General features: G+C 36.2%; 1 protein-coding gene across 6 annotated transcripts in view; it reads right to left on the bottom strand.

Annotated features, from left to right (window-relative positions):
* The window catches only part of UBR5 (ubiquitin protein ligase E3 component n-recognin 5), a 138461-nt gene that overhangs the window by 9316 nt on the left and 116612 nt on the right, over positions 1 to 12533 (bottom strand). For 3 of the 6 annotated variants that reach the window (XM_047728548.1, XM_047728554.1, XM_047728552.1), the window contains exons 45-53: positions 11961 to 12181; positions 10478 to 10598; positions 10282 to 10386; positions 7294 to 7537; positions 5758 to 5869; positions 5032 to 5176; positions 4003 to 4133; positions 2602 to 2662; positions 179 to 354 (exon numbers count right to left, since the gene is read on the bottom strand). In XM_047728548.1, the coding sequence (XP_047584504.1) occupies positions 179 to 354; positions 2602 to 2662; positions 4003 to 4133; positions 5032 to 5176; positions 5758 to 5869; positions 7294 to 7537; positions 10282 to 10386; positions 10478 to 10598; positions 11961 to 12181 (1316 nt within the window). The remainder of the gene's footprint in view (positions 1 to 178; positions 355 to 2601; positions 2663 to 4002; positions 4134 to 5031; positions 5177 to 5757; positions 5870 to 7293; positions 7538 to 10281; positions 10387 to 10477; positions 10599 to 11960; positions 12182 to 12533) is intronic. The other 3 variants (XM_047728549.1, XM_047728553.1, XM_047728550.1) reach the window with 2 other exon arrangements.

Raw genomic sequence — 12533 nt, 5'->3', positions numbered from 1 at the left:
ATAATTCTAAAACACATATAACCCCACACATACATACATACATATACACACAGTATTTTGAGAATTCTACAGCCTCATTTCTAATCAGTATGAAGAACATATACACATTTTAAAAACGATTATTTTAGAAAATCTCAAACTGAAATTGTTAAAAAATTTAAGATTAGCGTTATTTTACCTGCCAATGTTTCTGAAACAATTCAACCTTGCTTCTGTGTTTTTGCCAGGCCTTGGAGTATAAAATCCTCTTTTTCCAGGTTGGTAAAACAAAGGGGCATTATCGTCACCATCGTCTGTATCGTCTAAATCCATATCTACAACACTTCGACTAGAGCCATGACGCTTTCGGTTTTCCTAATAATAGAGTATCAGGTTAAGTCCCAAGTTTTGTTTTTTGTTTTTTTTAAGCTTTTATTTATTTGAGAGAGAGCACACGTGCATGCAAGGGGGGTAGGGAGAGACAGGGACAAGCAGAGTTTGCACTGAGTGTGAAGCCTGATGCAGGGCTCAACCTCAGGACCCGAGACCATGACCTGAGCCAAAATCATGAGTTGGACACTTTACCAACCGAGTCACCCAGGCACACCCCAAGGCTGATTTTAAAAACAAATCACTGGGCGCCTGGGTGGCTCAGTGGGTTGAGCCGCTGCCTTCGGCTCAGGTCATGATCTCAGGGTCCTGGGATTGAGGCCCGCATCGGGCTCTCTGCTCAGCGGGGAGCCTGCTTCCCTCTCTCTCTCTCTCTCTCTCTCTCTCTCTGCCTGCTTCTCCGTCTACTTGTGATCTCTGTCAAATAAATAAATAAAATCTTTTAAAAAAAATAAAAATAAAAAAAAATAAAAAAATAAAAACAAATCACTCAAAGGGCAGTCAGGTAGGTAAAGCAATGTTTACATTTAAATGTAAATTTTTTAATTCATCTTTTCAGAACTGTGGTACTTATATAAAGCTCATGCCTATTAAATCTTTAAATTCTCTGTCCATTTAAAATCACTGATGAAACTGGTAGCTTCTTTCACCTTAATTCCTTAAAGATACTTTTGCTGGATATAAGAATGATGAACCATTGTCTTCTGGCTCATACCTTTCTGATGAGAAATCCACTGTCTTTCAAATCACACTTTCTCTATACGTAAAGCACTGTTCTTTGCTTAGTTTTACAGCAGTTCAATTATAATGCATATAGACATAGTTTTCCTATTTAGGGTTCAGTGACCACCTTGAATCTATAAATCTTGGTACCAAATGTGGGAAGTTCTCGCGACTGCTATTTCTTCAAATATTCTCCTGCAGTAGCCTCTCCTCTTCATCCAAGTGCTTTCTATGACAAGGATGTCTGATCTTTCATTATGGTCCCACAGATTCCTGAAATTGTTCCCTTGTTCAAAATCTTCTCTCTGTTCTTTAGATAATTTTTGTCTTCAAACTGACACTTTCCTATCCTCTTCATTGAGCTATTGACCTATCTACTGAATTTTTTTCTTTTAGTAAAGTTGTACTTTTTAAACATTTTTCTTAAAGATTTTATTTACTTATTTGAGAGAGAGAGCACGTGCAGCAGGGGAAGCAGGCTCCCCGCTGAGCAGGGAGCCCAGTGCAGGAGTTGATCCCAAGACTCTGGGACCATGACCTAAGCCAAAAGCTGAGCCACCCAGGCATCCCTAGATGTTGTACTTCTAATTCTAAGCTTTTCCCTTGGTTCTCTTTTACAGTTTCTATTTCTCTGCTATGAACCTCTTTCATTCAGTTCACTAGTGCTTAACTTTATCTCATATTCTATCAGATAAAGATACCCCCATCTCCTAGAATATGAGATAAAGTCTTTGATAATTCCAACAAGTACATCATCTTAAAGTTAGCATCTACTGGTTCTTTTCCCAAGAGAACTGGTGGGTCTTGTCTGGTTCTTTGTATATTGAGTAATTTTGGAGTGTATCCTGGCCTTTTGAATATTAAGTTGTGAACTCTGAGTCTTGTTAAAATGATAGGGAGAATGTTGATGTTTTGGGGTTTAGCAGGCAATCACTCTGGTTAGATTCAGATTGGAAGTGTCACCATCTGTGCACAATGGTTCCAAAAACAGATTTTCAAAGCCTTTTATTTTTTGGGTCTGCCCTGCATATGCACCATAGAAAGTGTGGGACCTGGACAATACTACAGCTCAGTTCTCAAAGCCTTCTCTATTTTCCAACTAAGACCGGAGTTAAAGAGATCAGCTTTACCCTCTACCCTAAAACAATGCCATACTAGCTGTTAATCAATTTGACCGCCTTCTTTCATCTGTGTGCTACTATCTACTTTTCAGAATAGTCAGGCGGTTCCTCTCACATTTTGTTCAGTTTTTCGTTGTAATCAGTGAAAGAGGTAAGATTATATTGGGTCTGCTCCACCATGGCTGGCACTGAAGTGTTTGGGGAACTAAAAAAGCCTTCCTTACTGCCTCTCCACAGGTCTCATTTTCTCTGCATCTTTGCACCCACTTCTTCCTTGAGTTAAGCACTAAGAAATTCATGACATCTCTAAAATTAAAGCTTAATTCAGGCTGTGCTAAATTGGAGTTCCAAGTGCTGTTTATTAGCTCATGTACAGAACATCTCTTACCTGTACCTTTTCTGAGGAGTCTAATAATCCAAGATCCAGGATACTATCAGCTCCATTTTCCCTAAAAACAAATCAAAAACCTTTTACATTCCAGATAATTGAGACTTCTAGAATTTAGTGTAGAGAAACATGCATTTGAATTCATAAAGATTTATAAGTACATTTATTAAAGGCTTTAAAAAATATCCAAGACATGTACTAGTCAGTGCAATTATAGGAACAGAGAAGTCAATACTATGTAACAAAAAAAATTAGGTGCTATATGTGTGATTCAAGATAATAAGCTAAGGGCTACCTGATTTACGACAAAATAATGCAGCTTTATAGGGGTACTGAAGCTTAAACTCACAGGTAGCATTATAAAAGAACAGAAAATGTTCAGAAAGCAATCGCAACAGGAATCAAATTCTTTAGTGTGTTCAATTATTCTACAATACAAATTCACAGTTCACTTTACATAGCCAGCTGAAAGGAATCAAAATTACACATTATTTGCATTCAACAGAAAGTACTACTAAATTAGCAATCCTTACATATAAAGATCTTTTTTCAAAATGTACATTCCTTGTAACCTTTTCTATAATGGGCTGAGCTCTATCGGTGCTGATTACATCCAGAGACAGGGCAAAGGAATGAAGAAATAGTACATAAAAGCCCAGAAAAGAAAAACAGTAATTACCAACAAAGAAAGTAAACCTCTAGCAATAGTCTTTTGGCTTGGATGTTCAAAGGCTACGAAACAGGTAAGTGGCTGTTACATTCCAGCGCTTTAGCCTACCCATTTATCCATTTCTATGACTATATCCAATCTAAGTTCCTGTGCAAGATCATGACTGGGAAGAACAGAAATCTGCATCTAAAAAGCCTCAAACTGCGTGTAAGAGTAGCGTCAGGAGAGAAGGCACAGAATAAGTTTGGCCTATCTTCCTGATGTCACTTTTGTCACCTTGGAAAAAGAGTAATTTAACTATTAGATATTTTTAAGTTTTATATTAATACAAGTATATTACACAACAGAAAGCAAAAATTTGCATGACTTTTTAAGATAGGTCAGGAGCTCTAAAAGAAACTTCATGCTTATGGCAAGAACTCAGGGACTACACCCCAGTTCCTTGAGATTTCTGGCCTCTGCCATTAGGGGTATTCTGGTAGAGAATTTGGGTTGTACTTTTTATAAGTTATTTCTAAATATCAGGTATATAAAAGATTTTTAGAACCTAAGTCACTGCTAAAATTCTAACTTTTTAATACATGCAAAACTCAACTGTCTCACTCACGGATTTTAAGCCATTTGAAGTTGTGTACTCCATAGTATAAATTTTAAGATATGGTAGCACCTACATCCTAAAAATAAAATAGTTGATATTTAAACTGAAATGCCTTCCCAATTATATACATTACCGTCCATGTGCTATAATGAGTTCCATGGCTTCATCCACTCTTGCCCTCAGAGAATCTTCACTTGCTAGAAGGAGAAGCAGCTGAGCTGGGGATAATTCCAACAGCATGCCAGTGATTTTACTTGCAAATGCCTGTAAACAACAAACAAAGTTAGTTGCCCTTACTCTCTGAAACCTCTTGTCTAAATCAACAATCTTTTAGCCACCCCCACCCTCAAAAGAAGAAGAAAATGTAAGACACTTGGAAAACGAAAAAAATTTCTGAACTAGCTAAGGTATTTTATTAAACTGGAAGCTTAATTATAGAGAACTTTCAAAGTCTTGTAAAAGCTAGTTTAAAATTTGTATGACAAGCCTTTTAAGATTTCTGCTATCTATGAATAAACATACAAATACTCAGTTTCCATTTATCCCCCTCAGAGAGCCAGAAACCTTTCTTTCATGTAGGGTAGAAGAAAAGAATGGGAGGAAAGAAGCGAAAGAGGGAGAAGAAAGATGACTATAATTAAGGCTAAGGATTTACTGAAAGAACTATAGCTGGTTTTCTGTTTTATTTTCTCTTGCTGTAACATACATGTAAGTCATGTATAAAGGAAAACAAACACAACTAGTTTGTTTCATAATATAGGAAAAAAACCTTTGACAGAACATTCAATGTAAAAATCTGGCAATACTTAACAGCAATAACGTAATTATTTGCAGTATGTCCTAGCTACAATTTAACAGATTAAAAAGTCTGCTTCAAAATAACAATTTGTCCAAATAAAGGTACAAATTAAATGCACAGATAATTACTTAAGCACACAAGGAACTTATTAGGTAGAATGCCAACTTAGCACCGGTAGAAAAAACAAAACTCCTTCAAGCTACCCTCCAGCAAATTTTGCTGCTTTCCCTCTTAAGCTTTCTTTTTACTATAGTCCTCAAGCACATGACTTGAAAGTAGCTAACATTTTTACAACGCCAACTTTAATTCAAAAAACAAAAATGGCAGAGTCAGTTATGAGGAAGCTAAGTGCAGCATACATACTGGCTGCATTGCTTGTACACGAGGATAAAGTCTCTCTCCGAGCGCCTGACGATGTGCCGGCAGAGGGTCAGGATCATCACTAGGATTCCCTTCAGAGGCTGGTCGGAAGGGCCTAGTATCAATGGAAAGCTGCCTTCTGAAGTCTCTGTAAGAAGAACAAAGCTATTATATCTTATTTCCCTTGTCTGCAAAAAACATCAGTACCACTGGTAACAAAGATGAAAAACCAGAACATATAGGTAGCTCCAGTTATGGGATTAAGGTGGTGGAATGCCTAATGGATGATGGTTGGGAAATAAAGATTTTCTAGATGTTGTTACTTCAAAATCTGTAACTTTGCATATGCATAGTTCAATTTGATCCTAAGATTAGATTCTAAGGGAGCAAGCCCATAAAATACCAGAAATCAAAAATTCACCCACACTTCCTAGAAATTTTAGTCCAAAGTAAAATGCCACCCACCCTAACAGGAGAAAAATTAAGAGGTTTAAATATAACACAATTTCCACAAATAAAATTTTAAGACAAATTGGGGAAAGAATGATATTCAGGGTTTTAAAAGCAAAATATTTTAATAATAGTACAGTTACTATTCATTTACCCAAATGTTAAAACTTTTTCTAAAAAATAGTACATAATTGAGACCCTCCTATTATACGCCTTCCTCCCAATTTCATTCAAAATGGTGGTAGGTGGTATTTAGTAAAAAATACAAAATGATCTCACCTATCTCGATCTCTCCGAGAACCTGCTCGCAAGCCACTACTTCTTCGCATTTCCCTTTCTCTCTCCCTTTCCCGATCCCTCTCTCCTCTGTTCCTTAATCTCTGCATTAAACCTGGAAGAAAATGGGAAACACATTTTTTTTAGATACATGTAAATCCAACTACTTTAACTCTGAAAATCAATAGGAGGACAGAAGACAATATATAAGAACTTAACAGGTGAAGGTTATCTCTCTTAGCATTTGTGTTAATGCCTTTCTCTGATTCTCCCTCTGGTTTGAAGGTTGGGGGTTAACTGTATAGAATGTACCTGGCATAATAAGTATTCACTCAGTCATGAATTGTGTCACAATTGTGAAATAACATGTAGTAACTGGGGCTGTTAGTTTCACCATAAATAATGATGAGACTTCTTATGTGATTAGAGTCCTATCTATTTTCTTTATTCTTAGTTTTGGGCATTAAGCATTTATAGACACCTAAAACATTAGCTATTACTATTTTCAAAATGTTGAGCATAATAAGCCAAAGTATGGTTTCCTAAAGAGAGTGCAGAAAAGTTTATTCTGAAATGCTACAACTTCCCAGGTTCCCTCATTCACATATGCCAATTTCTTTTTATTATAAGACTACGGAAAGTCAAATGGTAAAACTAATGATGAAAGGCTGGAGTACTCCGCACATCTTTTCATCCTCAATCCTTCTTGGAGCTCATTCAGCCTCTATGATGGCAGTTTACAGAACCTCAATTCAGTATCAATAAAGCCTAGATAAAATAAAGGATTTTCTTAGTAATTCCCTCCGCCTGAATTATCTACCTACACGATGACAATTCCTGCATGAATCCCTAATTACAACCTACTTAAAGGCATTTGTAATTTTCACAGATTTTTTTCTTAATTTGAAAATTAGCTAAGAATCCTAATCCCTAAGTACTGGTCCTCAAGGAGGTACAACTTGAGCCAGGATGTTAAAAAGAAAATCTTATTACCAAAAAAACAAAGTCTTGCTAAATTATATAGTGAAGTTAGTAATACAGTCAACCAATCTACATTTGCTTACGAGCTCCTTATTTCACTGGGGACTGGTAGCAACTCTGCAAATTGTACTCTGAATAGCGCTGCTCTAGAGAACAGTATTTTCTTAACCATCTGTGCTAATTAAATACAGGGTGGTGGAAATCTGTAATGTGCTCACTGATTTTTTTCTATTATTGTAGAGCTTACAACTTCCCACTCCCCAAACATGTAACAACTGAGATGAGAAACTCACTACTGCAGTCACATTTATGAAAATAAGTGGGGCAGTAAAAGAGCAGCGATGGACTGTTGATTAGTTTAAACAAGATTAAATCATTAATCTAGAAAAAAATTGTATAAAAATGCGAATGGACACTAAAAGTTCTCCCATTATAAATACTTACAACTGTGATTATAGTTGTTTTAATAAGAATCTGTTTTCTCCTCTCAATCCCCTTTACCAATTTCATCCATTGAAATAATTTTTATTATGCTTGTTATCTGTAGAGTACACTTACTTGTATGAGTGCCTTTGTTAGCATTTTGGATACAATCTAAATTTGGCAGTTTTTCGTTTGACAAAAATGCTTGTGCAATGGCTGTATAAAAACTTCGTGCTACACCACTGCCCTCTCCTGGCTCATCCTTAAATGTGACTTTTACTCTGTGTACAGCCATTGGTGTGGTAGCACATCTTCGACCAAAGTGATTGTTTAGCTGCCTCATGGTCTGCTGAATGAGAAGATCTCTATCCCGATCAACCTATTAAAATGCACCAAAAAGTAGTAAAGTCAGTATTAGAAACCGCCTTGAAATTTTTCTATATATAAAATATGAAACTGTAGTTTTAGTTTCTCGTTGAGAGTTTAACTACAAAATAATCGGGGTTCTCGGGGGCTTATATTCCAAATTTAAAACGGTTTTTTTTTTTTTTTTTTTTTGAGAGAGAGAGAAAAGGGAAGTGAACATGGGGGTGTGGGCGGGTGCAGATGGAGACAGACCATCTTAAGCAGGCTCTGCACTGGGCTCAGTATTGCACAGGGCTCAAATCTCACGACTCTGAGATCATGACCTGTGCCAAAATCACAATTTGGACGCTTAATAGACTGAGCCACCCCCAGTCCCAAATAAAAAACATTCTAAAGCATTTAAAAATGTCTTGCATTAAATCCGGATAATGGAATGCAACTCAATCTAACATTTTCTTAGTAAGTCTGTTGGAAAACAGCCATTTGTTCAATTTTGGAATATACCAAGATAATTCCAAGTAAATAAAAAGTGTGTTTTAAAATCAAACACAAAAAAAACCAGCATATACTAGAAAACACAGATATATTTCTTTCGTGACAGAAAACGACGAGTAAAAGAAAAATGATGAGCTGGGAAAATGATTGGTGAGTGTCTTCTGTTACAAAGCTATATATTCAAAGCACTATAAAATAACGTGCTTCTAAAGAACCTTAAAAAATTGAGGAAAAAAACAACAGAATAAAATGGGCAAGATATAACAGTTCATAGAAAAGTAATAAATATATGAAACAATCTTTAACTTTGCTCATAATAAAAGAAATGCAAATTCAAACTACACGGAACACCATTTCTTACCTATAGATTGGCAAAAATCTAAACATCTGACAAATTGCTGGCACGACTACAGAGGCATCTCATATTAATTTTGCAAGTGCAAAAAAGTACAGAACCACCATGCAGAAATATTTGCCAAAATTATATATACACATGCCTTTCTATGTCTAAGAATCCATCTCAAAGACACACATACTAGCCAAAAAGAAAAACACACACCACTATTCATAACTGCAAAAGATTAGAAATAAACCCAAATGTCTATCAGTAGGAGATTGGTGGGGTGCCTGGGTGGCTCAGTTGGTTAAGCGTCTGAGTTCCGCTCAGGCCATGATCCCAGGGTCCTAGGAATAAGCACCACATTAGGTACCCTGCTCAGCAGGGAGCCTGCTTCTCCCTCTCCTCCCCACCTTTGCCCTCTGTCACGATCTCGGTTTCTCTCTCAAATAAATAAAATCTTTAACCAAAAAAAACAAAAACGAAAACCCACAACACCACCACCAAAAAACCTGTGATACAACCATAAAATGCATTACTAAGACAAAGCAGCTGTAAAAGGAAGGTGAACACTGCTCTACACAGCAATGGCTTTACCTCTGGGATATACTGTTAACTGGGAAAAGCAAGATGGAGTAAAATGTAGAGCACACTCGGGGGTCAGGAGTAGGGGAGAGAGATGGGTAATGAATACATACACACACATGCATGATTACAGTTTTTTTTTAAAAAGGAAGACAATTTAATAAAAAAAAAAAAAAAAAAAGCCTGGAGGGGAAAGGTGGGCACATGGTAAAAAAGACAGAAATAGAAACCAGATTTCCCTAAATGTAACTTCTTCTGTAGAGTTGTCCTTGCACTACTGTAGATATTTTACATTAATGACAAGAAACCAGATTTCCCTAAATATAACTTCTTCTCTAGGGTTGGCCTTGCATTATTGTAGATGTTTTTACATCAATGACAAAACCAAACCAAGAAAAGGTGAGAAAGCAATCCCTAAAAGTTAAAAGCAAAATTAAACAGAAGGCCCTGATTGTATGCAGATTAGTAGCAAAACCACACAAAAATTGTTTCAGGTGACTTGAAGCAATGTGACTATATCTCTAATTGGAAGGCCAAATAACGCAAATAAATCTTAAGCTATTTTCAATAATCATTTTGGGGTGGTAATGTTGATGTTGTGATTCTAAGACTGCTGTGTATATGCTGTGAGTAAAAGCAAAAGTAATTTTCTTAGTGTTGTTGGGAAGTTGGGATGTATGGTTTGGAAGAAGGGAGGTAAAGACTAAGAGGTGGAAATAAAACAATTATGTGATCCTAAATCTTAAATTGGAATTGGAAATATCAAGTATATACTTAGTATCATTTCTCTTTTTCTTAAAGGAAAATTTCCTGGCTCTATCCATTGAAAAGACCTAGAAACCATGACCGACTTAGTAGGCAATGAGCAACCCTACAGTCCAGATTATAATCTCAAAATACTTTCCTACTAAAAGGAACCAAGGGTTCTTGAAGAAATGGTTGATTTAAGATCTGTGACAAGAAATACACAAGATGAGACATACCAAAAAGTAAAGAAGTTATGAAAGATTGTTGGAGTCCTGTCAAAAGGACCAAAGAGCCAAAGAGGACTCAGGACTCCCACTAGCCAAAGAAACAATCTGAGCATCAACGGAATACAATAACCTTAATGGAATAAAGGACATCAAAAATGTTTAAAAAACAAAAACAAAAACAAAATACTCACTGATCAAGAGAAGATGTTAGGAAACCAACTGCCAGAGATAACCACTACTCTAAACATGGTGATTAACATTTATTAAGTTTTTAATTATACAAAACATATCCCTAAACAAGATTTTTTGTTTTTAAACTTCATATAAATGGCACACTATATGTATAGTATGAGAAAATCTAAATACCTTTACCTCTAGTGATAAATCTCTTGACTGTTGGTTCCTCAGTTTTTCCATTTCTCTACGGAATTTTGATTCTTTTACCTCAAAACCACCCAATTCAGTTAGGATCTTTAAAAAAAAAAAAAAGGCATGACAAAATTATTCTCTGACATAAATTCTTATGAAGCAGAACAGAATTAAAAGTGCTCAAAATACATACTGATCCAGGTTCTGCTCCAACATCTTCCATGAAAACCCTGCCAAATAGTTCCAAAGAAAGGCGCCAACGTCCTAACAGCATATCGTGGGAAATAACCATTCCCATGAAGCTACACTGTGGCCTGCAAGAGGTTTAAGGGGAGAGTGGGAAGTAATTAAGCCAACTATAAAGATTCCCTGATTTTGGGTCAATGACAGTCATTTTCTTGGTCTTTTCAAACCACATCCTCTCTAACAGAATATTTCTGTAACTACTCATTCCTCACAGAACTTCTCATTTTTATTCCATTATTCCTTCTGTCCTTTATATAAGGATACATCTCCCAACTGCCTACCTTCATCTTCAATTTTACCTCTTCTCCCTAAAGTCCATCATGCCTCTCCATTTGGGTACCTTCTAGATCCCTCTCCAGTTCAGATTTTCACAACAGACCAGAATTTCCACTGTGTTAAATATATCCATGTCAATGACATACATGTCCAACTCAACACAGGAAAACGGAATAAGGCCTCTTCACTTCAATGACACTGCCTCTTGCTTTTTTTTCAGTAGTACCACCTATTTCCCTATGGCACAAACTTGAAACAAATTTTAATGTGTCTTTCCCCTGTTCCTCCAGAGTGATTAAGTCCTTCATAAGCTTCTCTTTCCAAAATTTCCTATCCATACCCAAAGGCAGTATTCTTTTTCAGCCCCTTTACCACTAGCCTGAACTAGAGTAACAGCTTTCTACTTTATCTCCTTACCTCCAATTCTTCTCTCCTTCAGTGGTTTGCTTCTACATAGTCTAACCATCTCAGCTCAGGCCATATTGTCTCCAAAAAGCTTGCCCCCCACCCCCAGTCCACATTTCTTCCTTGCCTTTTATGGTTGTTGGATTGTGTATATAAAATAGTATATAGTTTTCTAAGCAAAAATAATTGTTTGATATTCTATAAACCATTTGTACTCAACAAATCATTTGAGATTAGTCATACTGAGCCACAGTGTACACTAGCAATTTTTATTGGGAAATCAAAGAAGCCACCTCTTTCTTACAAGATAATAACCAACTGTGAACCTGGCATAGGAGCCCAAGCAAGTATGAGAGTCACAAATCTTTAAACTTTATAGTCATTCACAGGGTTTTCCTTTGTTGAGCTGCTGGTAACACAACTGTAACTGGCAATTTGACATGGACACACTTTAACTCAGTACTGAACATTTAAAAAAAAAAAAACAGAGCCTTAGAATTTCCTCAGTAATGTGAAGAGAAAATTAGAATGACAATCAATGACTATATAGTCACCCCCAAAATCCAGAAAGCGCAAATATTTAAATATCTGATTATAAATCAGGAACACACAGAAATAAGATAGCATTTAATTCTATTATTTACATACAAATGAAATAAAATTATAAAATCCCTAAATAAAAATTCTCCCAAGAATTATAATACCCATAAAGTAATGTAACAGGAAAACGATCTCCACTTAGCAAATACCTGAAAGATGTAAGAGGTGGGCCTTCACTTTCAGTCAGTCCTATTTCTGCTAGTAAACTGCTTTTCAATTGTGCTGCAAGATCGTGAGCAGATGGCCCTGGTTTTGAACTTTCAGCTTCTTCTGGCACCACATTCTGTTCTTCCCCTTCCTTTTTTTGTCGATTTTGCATGTTCATTACATTTTTCAAATTGGCAGCATAAGACATTTTAGTTGGGAGAACCTATGAATTTTTACATATAAAAGTTAGGCATTAGAAAAAAAACTGACTAGATTTCCTTTTCAAGAACGTACTACAACTCCACAGAAATTACATAGAAGTTAAGTAATTCCTTTCTAGCGCTTCAACAGCAAAGACGCAGCCTGTTTCTTTTCTCTGATTGCCCTTGCTGACCACCAACGACACTGCACCACTGCGCATTTACCATAGCAGCCTGAGAACTTTTCAAGGATTCTTTATAATACCAGTGGTTACTTTATTGTCCTATGTATTTTCAGTATTTGCAGGATTGCATTCTTTTATCACTCAGATAATATAGAAAATTCTGCTCTTAAAAATGTTTGTTATGTTTTTT

The sequence above is a fragment of the Lutra lutra genome, chromosome 4 (genome assembly GCF_902655055.1).
Source record: "Lutra lutra chromosome 4, mLutLut1.2, whole genome shotgun sequence".
NCBI classification, from domain to species: Eukaryota; Metazoa; Chordata; class Mammalia; order Carnivora; family Mustelidae; genus Lutra; species Lutra lutra.
The sequence above is the reverse complement of the archived record's forward strand: the minus strand, read 5'-3'. Positions and strand labels throughout refer to the sequence as shown.